General features: G+C 33.3%; 1 protein-coding gene across 3 annotated transcripts in view; it reads left to right on the top strand.

The window, feature by feature from the left end:
• The window catches only part of LOC116340206 (cysteine-rich motor neuron 1 protein), a 51507-nt gene that overhangs the window by 786 nt on the left and 36314 nt on the right, over window positions 1-14407 (top strand). For 2 of the 3 annotated variants that reach the window (XM_031766548.1, XM_031766549.1), the window contains exon 2: window positions 4570-5240. In XM_031766548.1, the coding sequence (XP_031622408.1) occupies window positions 5042-5240 (199 nt within the window). In that variant the 5' untranslated portion in view covers window positions 4570-5041. Of the gene's footprint in view, window positions 1-505; window positions 1049-4569; window positions 5241-14407 lie in introns of those variants that run through there. The other variant, XM_031766550.1, reaches the window with a different exon arrangement.

Below are 14407 nucleotides of genomic sequence, written 5' to 3' on the forward strand. Positions count from 1 at the left end.
GACGGTGGTGTATGTGTGTATTTCAATACTATAGCCATATGCCGATGCCTAATTGTTTTGTTTAATGTTCAATTCACAGTTCGGTTTTTGTATTATATATATAGATTTTTTGTTCGCCTTGTGTATGATAATAATTTTCAGAAATAATTCAGAATTCGTTGCCTTACTTTGCTCTCGTTTATTTCGATTTGTCAAATTAAGAGGAACAACACAAAGAGTCTTTTAAAAACCGTTTCTTTTGAAAATGCAAATTTGTTGACACAAAAATGTATTAAAATATTCGGACAAAACTGAATTGAACTATTTGGAAATAAGACTCCAACAATAATTGAGTTCAGAACAAAGACATGTCCATGTAAAAAAATTCCGTTTTTCAATTTGGGGATGTCTTCTTTTTGCACTCTGAATATACATCACAGTTTTCATGATAAATTTTGAATAAATTTTACCGATATGTTTCCACTTTGTACTACAATCATCACATTGGTTTTAACCAGAAGCAAAATAAATTTCTCTGCTTAATTACTTGTTTGTTAATAACCTGAATTTAATTTTCATGTGGAAAAGCGACATCAATATCATCGACTTCTGGTCAATGTGAAAATTTCTTCTCTATTGTGAAACGAAAGAAGTATCGCACGTCAAAAGCTATTGATAATTATAAAAGTAAAAGTTAATTCACGCAGTGAAGAATTATTGTTTTTTCACAAAGACAAATGCGTTGGACTAAAATCGATAAGAGATAAGACAATTGAAATATTATAATCATACGCATCGAGTGTAATCGTGCATCGAAATATGAGTGAAAAAGTAAAAGACTCTTAACAACCCATCATTTTGCGGTGGTAACTGTGTCTAAAAACGAAAACCACACACAAAAACATATCGTGCAATTCGCCAATGCAAGTGAGAGCGGGTAATATAATTTGCGCCGGTATGCGATATCAAGTGCTCGCCAAATTTTTTGACACTCGAAGACAAAATAAAATAATCTTAATCGCTTAATCATCCGAATTGATTTGAGTTTTTCAAAATAAACGATCAAAAGGTAAAAAACAACCATACAAAACGATTCTTTCTCCGTTGTTCGAGGTGATATTTTTGTGATAAAATAAATATGTCATTTTATCAAGAAAGCATTTTGGTGATACACACAAATGTCATAGCGCAGCTCGCACACTTGCGAAAAACCTCATCACACATATTCATTATCGCTTATGAATAAAAAAAATTATTTACAGAAACAAATTTTGCGATCGTGTGAGAGTAAGAGAGAGAGAGAGAGAGAGAGGCGCAAAAGAGATTTGATTATATTAATTTGCCGTGTGCAGTGTATGGTGTTTCTCTGTGCTCGTCGTTTTTACTATTTGGCATTGCTCTCACTGTAGTTGACACAAACGAGCCGACATGTGTACACACGATTCTTTTTATCAAGCACATAACACTGATGGCTTTGTGTATGTGCAACACGTCGTTGTCGGCGAAAAAAAATGCGATGAATATAAAGCAAATAGGAAAAACAAAATCGAAATCATATCAAAAAAAACTGCTACATACAAAATATATACCCGCTTGATTCGGGTCGTGCTCGTGTATGTTTTCTCGCATTGAAATAATTTTTATTTTTAAATGCATGACGCCAAAGAAAATAGTGAAAATTGAGGATGATGATGATGTTGTTGATGAGACAAACAAAACAGCACAATGAATTGTAAAGCCAAAAAAAAAAAATTATCATGCAAAGCGTGAAAAAAAATCGCAATTCTGATACTGTTTATTTTTTTGCGTGCGAAGATTGACAGTGGCGACTTTGTTTCATAATTTTTGTGGCGAATGTCGTTTAATCGTCACCACACCGCGAAAACATTGGCTTTCACATTGTCTTATCTATTGTGCCATTTATATACATATATGAATCGATGAAATTCGTTGATAGACAATATCTTTTATAGATAGCGACTATTCCATGTTCCGATAACTATCATTCATGCCATTTGTTTTTGCATCTACAATTTGTTCTTTTTTGTAATTTCATATGAACTGGACGCTTATTTAGTCGAACTCATTGGTCGTCAAGCAAATATGCACGTTTCAACTCTTGTTTTGTGGCATCAAAAACAGTAGCAAAGAAGCATTGATTGTTTTTCATTTTGTACGCAGTGTAGCGTAAAACGATTGCCTGGATTCTGTCGCGACGACGGTTTTTGCATTCCACAATTTTATATCGAAAACATCTTGCATTTTAAATGCCAGCGCCAAGGCTTTTTTTACATTTCATCATAAATATGTGCATGCACGCATGCATACACACCAGACCATTGTGCGAAGAAGAAGAAAAAAAAAAGAATTCGCATTGGAATTTTATGATTCCATTTGATTTGATCATATTTTACACGCATTTCGAACATACTTCACATTGTACATGATTTTTTACATCACTGTTCACCAGTTCGCGCTATTTCAGTAACACCTCTCGTTTTGTGTTGAGTCAAATTAACATGCGGTCAATACAAAATAATTTCCGATGCACTCACTTAACTTATTGCACTTTTGAAGTGAACGATACACAGAATAGTAACAGATTAAGTCATATGCCATAACAGACGTAAGCCCATATGTCAAGACGATGTAATTACCATTTTACTTCATTAAACTGATACTTTTAATTTTATTTTTTCGGGTGATCGAAATGAACATGTTTATCGTTGTTGATAATGGTCGCTGGAGATGGATGCAAAAATAAGAAATCGATAAAAATGTGAAAAATTCCATCGTTACAGATCGATAACAAAGAACTTTTCCAAAATCATACATTCAAGACTCCGCATCTAGCTGGAATGAAAAGTGAAAATTCAAAAAAAAAAAAAAACACATTCAAAATGATTGAAAAAATGATCTAATTAGCAGAAGTCAAAGGATGCAACCAAATTTGAATATGGAATGACAGTGAAAAGTGTCTCATTAAAGTGCGTTGCTGCGTGTACGTATGATGTGTTTGTTTGCATATTTATCTTTCATGTTGATATGATGATGGCGTTGATGATGAGTGAAGCATAAAACAGGGACACGCTCATTAAAAATTATGCGATTTAAATTAATGCGGATTAATCAAATGGGATTCGGTTTTATTTTACTTGAAACGCCTCGTTTTTAAAAACAAAAACAGAAAAATTATATTAACTCTAAACTGTCTCTTTCTATATGCTCGTCAAATTAGTGTAAAGTTTCATCTTCCTTTTCGCTGCTCTTCTTTTACTCTATATTATGGCCAATTTGTCTGATGAAAGAGAGCAAGTGAATAAGAGAGAGAGAGAGAGAGAGAGAGAGAGAGAGAGAGAGAGAGAGATTGATATAGTACGAATACACTCAAATGATAGTCCATTATTTTCTATTGCCGTTGTGTTGAAAGAACAGTGATGCGAAATTCTGCTTTGATTTATATCATTTTCATAATCGCGTTTTGTGTTTGTTTCATTTCTTTCGTGTATGTGTGCAAGTTTTTCATTTATATATCGTTCTACACTGGCTTCATCATTCAATTTGGTTGTATTTTATTACTCGAACACTAGTTGCCGAGAGACACATATATTTTAATGGCCTTTTTTCTTGCACATTTTTTTCATTCACATTCTGTTGTTCCGGATCGTTTTCAATCCGGAAGATCACGCAAATAATATTCGCCTCCATATCTGCAGTTGCTGTCGCTGTCCATTTGAAAGCACATATATAGAACCGAAAAGAGCGAAAAACAACACACTGAAATTCAATTTTAAGTCGAAAAATTCAAATTTGTCTATGGGTTCAAACGATATATACATACATTTTCATTTTCATCAAAACGGCAGATCATTTCAAGCAACAACAAAAAAATATATATATGCTGGTATTGAAATGAGGTGTATGTGCGTATTAAATGCACGATCCAACAGGAATTATTTTGAAAGTTTAGTAGCGCTTTGATTCAATGAAACGCAGAAAGACCGAGAAAAATGGTTCAATTGCTGTGCACTTGTTTCCAACTCACGTATGCACTCACACTTAAAAAAAAAAATACCGAGCCCGAACATCTGAGCCCAAAAAAGACAAACACCTACAATTAAATTCTCGATGTTGTGTACCAACTTTATTTTTATCAACACACATTCCAGAGATAATATCACCTCTCTGAGATGATAAGGGCTTTTTATTAGATACGACATATGATAAATATAAACAATTAACGCGAGATTCACTTTTAATTTCTGCGTTGAGTTGAACGGAAAACAGCAACGACATCGTTTAGTTGCATCTGGCGACAGATATACCCGATACATATTGCAAGGTTGAGCAAATGTTAAAGTAAAATTTCTTGTGAATTCCAAATGATTTGCGTCAGAAAAAATTCATATCTTTGAATAATAAAATTGTGTTTTAATTACAAAATTCGTGGTTTTAAACAATTTCTTTCTGGATCGGTTTCACTTTTGTTTTTAAAAGAAAAGCCAATGAGATATTTTCTCGAAAATAATTGATTTTGTTTTTAAAATAATTGCATAATATTTATATTTTTTGTTTTATTTTTCATTTCAGATTTCGTCAAATTACCATTTCGAAAAGATTAAAGACTTTATTCAACACCGAACTCCATTTAATTTTTCTTAACTATTTGATATGTGCAAGTGATTCAATATTTGTGTCCTATTTAATTTTCGATTGAAGCAAACAAACGTGGTTTTGTTGTTTTTCCCCCTTTCGTTTCATATTTCGTTCGCCGTGAAATAAAAAAATAATAATAGTATAATTCAAAAGTGTATGAAAAGAAAAATTAAAACGTAAATCGCACCAGAGGGAGAGAGAGAGAGAGAGCGGAGAGAGGAGAATAATCATCTGTTCATAAGTTCACGCGAAATTAAAAAGCGATAAAAAAAAATCGAAGTGTAGTAACTCAGAAATTCCACATAGCGAAATCTGTGTGTTTATAAAAAAACACGATCAAGTGTATCTAGACAAATCAACTGAAAATTTTCAACATATAAATTTAAAAAAAAGAATCAAAGTAATCATGATCACAATTTGGCATCAAGACGATTACAACCGCAATGACGGCTTCGGTCAACAGCATCAACAGACAAACATCTCCAACAAAGAAACTGAGCACAATCACAGCATTTATCTCAACAGAAACCGCAACAAGCACATCATTCTGCTACTGATTGCGATTTTAATCTGCAAATGTTGTGCAGTGACAGGCGATTCAACTGGTAAGCAATTTATTTCTCTGTCATTTCTTCAACTTCTTTTCGTTTTAAATTTTTCTCTCATTCTCCTGGTAATGTAAGTGCTCGCATCGTTATTGGTGCGATGGAAGTGTGGAATATGATCCGAACAGCGACTATTATCATTCAATGTTTCATGCTGAACGAATTGTCATGATCATTGTTATCGATGTGTTTTTAAATGCTATGTAAACGATACATGCTGGCGATGCATGCAGGTGATAGAAATAAAATTTTCAATGTTGCAAACAACGACCGCAATACGATTTACTAAAAATTCTGTCACTCAAAAATCGAAATATCGTTGAACTAGTCAGATAGTTGAGAGAGAGAGAGAGAGAGAGAGAGAGAGAGAGAGAGAGAGAGAGAAATGACGTGCCGTGGCACGTAAATATTGTGATTTTGGCCAATGTTTGATTATATGTGTATGCGTGTGTTTTGTCTATTTTGTTGAATAAACATCTTGTAATTAACATTTTTTTTATCTCTCTCTTCATCTATATCTATTTATTATGATTATCATCATTTTCGTTTCGTGTTGAGAACGATAAATGATTTCAGTTCACTGTCGTCATATACATACACACACACATTACCAATTATTGTTCTTTCTTTTTTGTGTAATGCGGTGAATACAAATCGAGTTATAACGTCTCTTTTTCCACTTCAACCGAATTCCGCATAGAAAATCGAGCCGAACTATCGAAACGATAACTTACAAGTACGATTACTATGGCAATACACTTTGTCATGATTGTCATCGTCCACCGAACCAGTTTCTCTGTTATTGTGAGAATTTCAATCGGAAATATTCAAAGTGATATAAGCAAGTCAACGATTTTTTATATATATGTAAATGTAAATGCGCCAGCTCCACACTATTTTCAATTATACGCAACCAACAAAAAAAAAGTTTTTTTTATGTTTTTTTATTGACATTTAGATTTTATTGAACCCGTACTCGCATTCTATTGTTAGTGCTATTGTTTGACATTCGCGCATGAATGTGTCATTTGCGCCATTTCATCGGCATCATTGTACCGATTGAGATTCATTTCAAAGTTGTTTTCAACACGTATTCCATCATAATTTTTTTAAGCTGTTTTTAGCATATTTTGAAATGGATACCACAGTCATGATATGATGTGCCAGATATACTTCATTGAGGGAACGGGGAAACATTTGTTTGCGTTCTATTTCTTCTACTTTTGTGCGACTTACCATTTTTTTTCTTTATTTTAAATTTTCTCCGCTGGCAAAATTTTACGATTTTCTCCAATGAAATGGGAAAATGTTTCCGTTTTATTTTATTTTTTCGAATGCAGCAAATGACGATTCAAGCATAAGAAACAGAAAAGAAATAAATTAAACTTATTTTACAGTTAAATGGCCAAAAATGCATAATTACAATGTAATGATTACTCGCGAAATGTCATGATTAATCGAAAACATGGATTGAACGTGATTTAAATCTCAATCAGTATTAACAATCTTGCCAAGAAAAAAAAACACACACACACATTATTGGAATCAATCAAATAATCCAAGTACAGGCATTGACGGGCATGATCGTAAATTTAACCGAGTTCCAGTAGAATGCATTCATAATTTACTACCTACACCGAGTAAACAAAGCGATGTACCAAACTCACATACACATTAAACCATATTTTAATGTGATGAAGCAGTGAACTTAAAATGAATGTATGAGCAAGCCTGCGACCGTGAAAAACTAATTCGTTGGCAAATTTTATTCCAATTTTTTTTTTTTTCTCTTTCTTTCTCTTACACCATCGCATTCAACTCGCATTCGCTTGAAATTCGACAAAACGGTTTCCTGTTTTTGTTTATTCGAGCAGAACGTATATACAATGCGCTGGCTCGTTCGCGTCACTCAAAATTTGCTAGATCAGTTTCAGCAATGAAATGGCAAAATTGTACACGGTTTTATATTCATTCATTGCGATAGCCACTTTCGATGATGCTTGAATAGAACGTGATAGAATGTCTTAAGATAGAATTGGCTCACGAATAATTCTTTTCTAAAAAAAAACTTTGATCGCTAACCATGATCTTAACTAAAGGGGCTTGCCAACAGAAGACGAAAAAAAAACTCAGATTCAACTCGTGATACATGTGTGCACAAATCAAGTTCATCAGCAGCAATATGATAATTATAATTTAGAAGAAAGAAAAAAATGCGAACACCGAAAAAAGCAAATCGGCAAATTTTAATTAGCTAAGCGAATTTTCGCTGGAAGTTCATTAAATTTGCGTCCAACGTCGATTATAATTGTTTGGATAATAAAAATGTTCGTGGAAATTGATTGATGGCATCAATCAAACACATCTCATCGATGGGGTAAAAATTCCACTGAAAATCGCAGAAAAAAGTTTATTCGCTTGAAAATTCGATGATGGTGAACGTTTCAATTTTTAAATCGATATCACAGATGATGTAAAAAAAAAACCATGTAGCAAAATTCAATTGAATTTGATGAAATTCACGTATAACAACAATGACAATTAGCACAGAGCAAATAATTGAGGCATGTTTTATCAGTCATTTTCTTCTTCTTCTTCTTTAATATACTTTCATGTGGCAAATCATGTGTCGATTAAGTGCGCGAGGTAAATAAACTGTTCGGAATGTGTACAATTTATTCGTTATATAGTTCAAAGAATTCATAGATAAATATAATTGATGATCGCACATCTGAAATAGAGAAGACCGAATTTTGTTTGGCCAACGTACACGCAATCACAATGCGTAAATAATTACATCGAAATTATAGATAACTGCAATGCTATTAGTTTAGCTGGAATCAATCGGTTGAGAAAACACAAATCTGCCAATTCATTTCGATATAATTAAGTGGAATTTTTGGATCTGTATGACTCAACCACACATCACACACGTACATCGTACATACAACCAAAAAAAAACACACAACAAACATATGTGCCGCGATGATTACATGACAACATGTGATGAATGTTGATCATTTGTGGAAAGGTGTCCTAAATTTAAGCCGGCACAAAACAGTGTCGGCTAAAAATACCACACACACAAACCATTCATTCTGTGATGGATGAGATAAGAATGCGCCATACATTTAATTCCGAAAATTGCAGCGACGAATAGGAAATTGACATAAATTGTTTGATCGATACGCGATTGTGTGTGTGTGTTTGTTTTTTCTTTGGTCTAACAACAACTCCGTTGACATTGGCAATGGTATATTTGTCTTTATCTCTCTCTTTCACATTCTATAATAAAAAATATTCCATAAATATCGCTGTATTGGGAGTGTGTACGCTCAAACACTGATTATGATCTAATATATGCGACTAGCAACAAATTAAATTATGATTTCACCTTTTTTCACGCCGTTTCATTCGATTGTGAGCAATTTTTTCGGCTGAATGCGATCGATATAGAAAAAAAAATTGATATGAGAGTCATCGGAACACCTTCAGATAGAATGTTTCGCTTTGTTTTTACCCGTTACACATGCAATACTATGTAAATAGAAGTGAATAAATACAGAAATTGACGTCGAAATGCGACAATACCCTTGAATGATGTGTATCAATTCGAAGCAACAATAAAACAGGGCACATAATAAGTAACAATGATACAGATGTGAAATACGGGAATATATTTTTTCTCTTCTTTTGTTCGTTGCAGTCAATTTGTATTGAAATTTGTCATTGGCATTTGATCGAATCGAACAATTTTTTTGTGTCTTGTCGTTCAAATGATGCCTTTAAATTTTAATTGTTTAAAATTCATGGTTAAAAAAAGACCACTCTTCTGATTCGCATACTTTTTTCTTTTACTTTTTATTGTATGTGTTATTCTTTTTTTTTCGTAACAATTAATCATGATGTTATTATTTGTGCCGTTCATCATTTTCGTTTGTTCCCTTTCTCGTTTTTTGTTTGGTCTATTAATTTTTTCGTTGATGATGTGATTTGATAATAGTTTCTTCTTATTCTTCTTTTGTTTAATGTGCATAGTACTTTGGACCATTTAGTTGGTAGTTTTTTTTTATTGTTATTAAAAAGTTGCTGCTTGATTGACTACGGAGTACGCTGCTGCGCATTTCATGCAAAACCCGTCTTTTAAATGTTATTTTCAATGTGATGAGCAAAAGTCAAAATCATGACACTTTCAAATTGCTGTCAGCTCTTGAATTCATTAGTACACAAATACAATCTGAACGGGACCTACCTCAATCACATGTATGAGAGACATTGTGACTATGATGCGACACTGATGATTTCAACTCTGTGTGGTGGTTTTTTTCTCTCGTCTACATCGAAATGATAAATCGTTTTGTGATTACCAGACAAGCATTTATCCAATGAGCGCCCGCAAGACAGAGAGATCAAATTTCAGTGATGAGCTAATGTATTTAAATTGCATGCCATCAGAATAAATTTGGTAGCAGTAAATTGATCAAGCTCCGATGAAAAAAAAATGGCACAGAAGACGAAGTTTGATTGGCTTTTATTTACGGATGCACAACTAAAATAACAAGAATGTAGTGTGAGATAAACAGTTTAAACATAAAAAAAGCGTCGAATAAAACATGATATTGATTACGATCCGAATCGAGAATCAAACAGCACAATAAAAACACGTAAAAATTGGCTATTTTGCTTGTCATTTGTCGCTTGTCTCATCCATCGAATGTGTACGTAGGAATGAATTGGAGATTGTTTCATTTTTTTCATGGTTTCATTTATACAGATGCAATGTTATACTGTTACTGTTGTTACACTGACTCATATCCAAAAGTGGAAAGGAATTCTTCGTTTCATTGTTAAACACAAGTTTGTTTTTCAATCGATTTTTTATTTTCAGTCTCAATAATTTTTCGTTTGGCCAAAAATGAAATGATCGTGCATATACATTTATTTTTATTTTTTTATGTGCAAAAATCCATAGACAGAACGGTGACCGTTTTGATCTTGATAGCCTTTGGCACAATAAAAAAAAAAACGGCGGCGTCGAAACACAGCAATGCTTGTGTACACATTTATTTTTTTGCCATTTCCTTACAAAGTTGCTTCTTCGCATCATTGTCTAATGCATTTGAGTTTTCTTGCCGTCATCTCATATGCAAATGTATCTTTTGCTCTCCTGCTTCGTCCAAATGAACTGACGTAATTCGATACATTATTTTTGTATTTCTTCTTCTTCTTTTTCATATGAATGTTTATTTTCTTTGCGATTGCTCATTACGTTCTTTGGTGTGTGGGTTTTTCGTTTAACCAACAGCACATTTTAATCGCAATCGGTCTATTTTCATGATGAATCTCTGTTCACTTCTCACTTTATGTGTTTTTCTCTATCTCAGTTCTGCTCAGTGGCTGTAAGCATTAATGTGTCACCCGTTTCTTTTGCTCATTGCGTTTAATTCCCGTGTTGTAATCGCGAATGGTATTTGTGTGTGTGTGTGCCTCTGCACATTTTCAACCAAAATGCGCGCACTTCACCAGCGACAGAGTTAATCTATGAGCCTGCTGCTGCATTGTAACAAATGCAAACGATTTCACGACGAATAAAATCGGTGTTTGTGCTCTTTTGTTTATATTGTATTATTTATTGTTCAGCGGCTAATTTGCATACGAAATAAGCATCGTATGTTTTTTACATATTCTTGTTTCTCATCGACCGTATTTTTTCTCAGCTCAATTTGTCATTATCTATTTCAATTTTTCTATTTTGACTGTTTGTGTATCGTGTAGCCAGCGACAAAATCCTGAGGCATAAACGACAACAACATCAACAACCAGCAAACACGTTAAATGTCTTACAGCTGCATAAAATCGATTAATCAAATTTAATCGTCGCCTTGGCCAAAGTGTGTGCTTTGACCGTTTGATCATACCAAATGGCTGCTAGCAAGTTCTCTGTCACAAACTGGCTTCGTTTGCTCAACTCATGCCGTGACTTTGCATCTCTTTTGTTGTTTTTATTGTTACTGCTGCTGCTGCTGCTGCTGATTGTTATTCACTCTATCTTTCTGTTTACTCGCCACATACACTATCGATGATTCAATTTATGATTTATCATTTATCGCCTGCTCTGATTTAATTGAAACGAGAACATAAAAAAATGTTCGGCGACAAATAATGGGGCCATAAACTATACAAATTTTCGATTGTTTATTTTAGTGATAACACATTTTTTTCTTATGTTCCCCATTCAAATACATGTATATGTACGATGTACTATCGACAAACTATATGCAGTTGATTATGTCATCGATTCTTCTTCGTTATTTTATTCGTTGCTCTCGCAATGTTCGAATGAAACAATTTTAACACTTTATTAAAATGTATTCATAGTAATAAAGGGGGAAAAAAAAGAGGCAGATAGCGCGAGATTTAAAAGCATTCTAACAATACACTTGAGACTAGATTTGAGTATAGGTGTCACATCAGAGTACTTCATCAAACAGTCTGTAGTTTTTTTTTATTGCATTGTTTTAAATAACATCTATCGATGCTAATTCAGCTAATGCGACAAATCGCACATATTCTCTCATAGTTAGACGCTGTCCAGATTTGATTGTTAGATTTAGAAAAAGGGTACCATACAAAACTTTGAAACCCAAATGCCTCACCAAAAGATACTTCTCAGAACAGCGACCGAATTTAATTCGTCAGCAGTGAAACACATTGTTGATGAAATATTTCCTGAACACAATGGTACATTATTATTAGATAAAAACCAGATTATTTTAAGCAAATGGAGAAACATAGTTTAAATTGAGCACACATACATTTAGTCCACAAATAGAAACCGAAATGGCAACAATGGCGGGAAATATTTGAGATGCCATAATCCTATTTCGATAAGATCGTAATGTTGTTTTTAAGTTCCATTATAAACACGTTATTGTGGCCAAGCACACGAGTCGTGCATGTACATATCAACTTTTTTTTATGATCAAATTTTTAATTTAATTTCAATCGAATAATCTGCGGTGATTTAACCCTTTTATGGTAATTTTGTTTTTATTGGCAACAGATTGTTTTTTTATTTTATTTCACCCAACGCTTTGATCAAATAAATTCTTAGTCAGGCTTTAGTACCACTATAAGCTATTAATTACCGCTTACATTTTCATCCAGCCTCGAAATTTAACGATCGACAAAATGTTTTTTTATTAGTTTATGTAATGTGTGTGTTTGTTTTTTTTTTAAACCGGTCACTTTGAGTTTGAGAGAATTTTTCGTTATTATTCATTTTCAAAGAGGGTTAAAAAGTTACCTGCTATCAAGTTATTTGCATCGGGACAAAATATGGGCACAAACAATTCGCAGAAATGCATCGAACAAAAAATAAATAAATAAACTTTTGCTCGTGGCAATGGATGACGTAATTTCGATTTTGGCACTATTTTGCGTATATGGAGAGCGAATGAAACAACAACATATAAATTCTTCGAATTGTGCCATGCCATTTTTCATGGAAAATATGTTTTATACACAATGCTTTTATTTACCTGAAAGCGCTGAAGAAAGAATTTATTTGCAAATGCAAACATGGCATTAATCAATTTCTATTGTTGTTCCGCTCACCGAATCACAAAGCCACACATATTGTAAACGTTACTTGAAAGTAAATTAGAAAGGTAAAAAAAAGTGAAATAATAGAAAAAATGTAAACGAAATCGTGAACTATGTTATCTTAAAAGAAACTACTGAACATTCTTGCTGTGAATAAACGGTACAGCATTCATTTGAATGTGAATCAGATGAACTTCTTCCTATTCACATTCTCTCCCATATGGTTTACATATAATTAAACCGGCTTTGATGTTCATCATAGACATTTTCAATTGTAAAATAATTAAATTTAATTGAAAATAGTTTAAAGTCCATTTACTTTGAAAGTAAATTGTGGCCATTTGAACATGAAATTAAATAAACAGACTGTCAAAATGGTCATGCACAAACTATAACGTTGACATACAGATTGTGAGGCCATCGGTTCAGAGAACACATTCATTTGCCGTTGTTGTCGTCATAACAGATCAAAGTCAAGGCTCAAGAATGTCACTTTTTTGTTTCTCGGGCAAACGGCTAACTGAACCGACAAACGACGAGAGATTGCTAAAAAAAGGATGAATATGGAACAGAGAGAAGGAGTAATAGAGCGAATCGAAACGATATTTCTGACCACGAAACAAACGATCGAGAAAAAAAGAGTCGCAATTCAAATACCAATTTGAAGATTTTTGGAACAAACATATTTCGGCGCAAAAAAGAGAAAAGTTTTTTATTGCATTTTCTAATCAAGTATACAAATGAAATAGTTTCTTTTTTGTCTCGACCGCGGTTCCTCATTTTTATTGCGATATTGATGGAGGAATGCTCTTTCCAGAACTTAGTATTAAATAATTGCTTTTAATGGTGTCTCATTGCTCTTTCTCTTTCTCTCACACAGAAAATATGTTTTTAAGTGAAAAAATACAATTACGATCATTGATTACGCAAACGAATGGCTCAAAATTCCATTAGTGTTCTCTCTTTCTCGCCGACCATGTCTGTGTTTTGATCGACAAAATACGAAGTTACATTTGGTTTTCTCAGAAGCTCGCCATTTATTCGAACTAAATCAAATAATGATTATAATTGTTATTGCAAACAACAAATATAATATTATTCAATTCTTTTACTCGTTGTGGGACCATTTGTTCTTTTCATCATTCATTTTACAGATGCTTGTATCGACATTCATATGGGATTTGATGCCAAATACGAACACTTTAGTACTACTATGAACACTAATATATTTCAATGGTGTCAACAAAAATAGCGAGAGAAATTCACGTTCATTTGACAATCTACGGATGACAACAACCTTCGTAACCAACAATATCCATTCGCACATACTTTAAATCGATGGACGCGCGAATTGAATAGTTGCCCTATATTTGGCTAGCCCACAAACATATTTCTAATCAACATAAAATAAAATTCGGCATTGAGAACTTATCCCAGCATTTTCAAGATCGAACGCAGCAATAACATTGAATGAAAACAATGTTTTCGATCAGCTGATCTTCAGCGGCTATTTTGTCATAATTTTGCACGTGATAAACAGAATTTTGTTTGGATATTTCAAA

Source organism: Contarinia nasturtii, unplaced genomic scaffold (genome assembly GCF_009176525.2).
Source record: "Contarinia nasturtii isolate CC-2019 unplaced genomic scaffold, AAFC_CNas_1.1 Cnas_scaffold_630, whole genome shotgun sequence".
NCBI classification, from domain to species: domain Eukaryota; kingdom Metazoa; phylum Arthropoda; class Insecta; order Diptera; family Cecidomyiidae; genus Contarinia; species Contarinia nasturtii.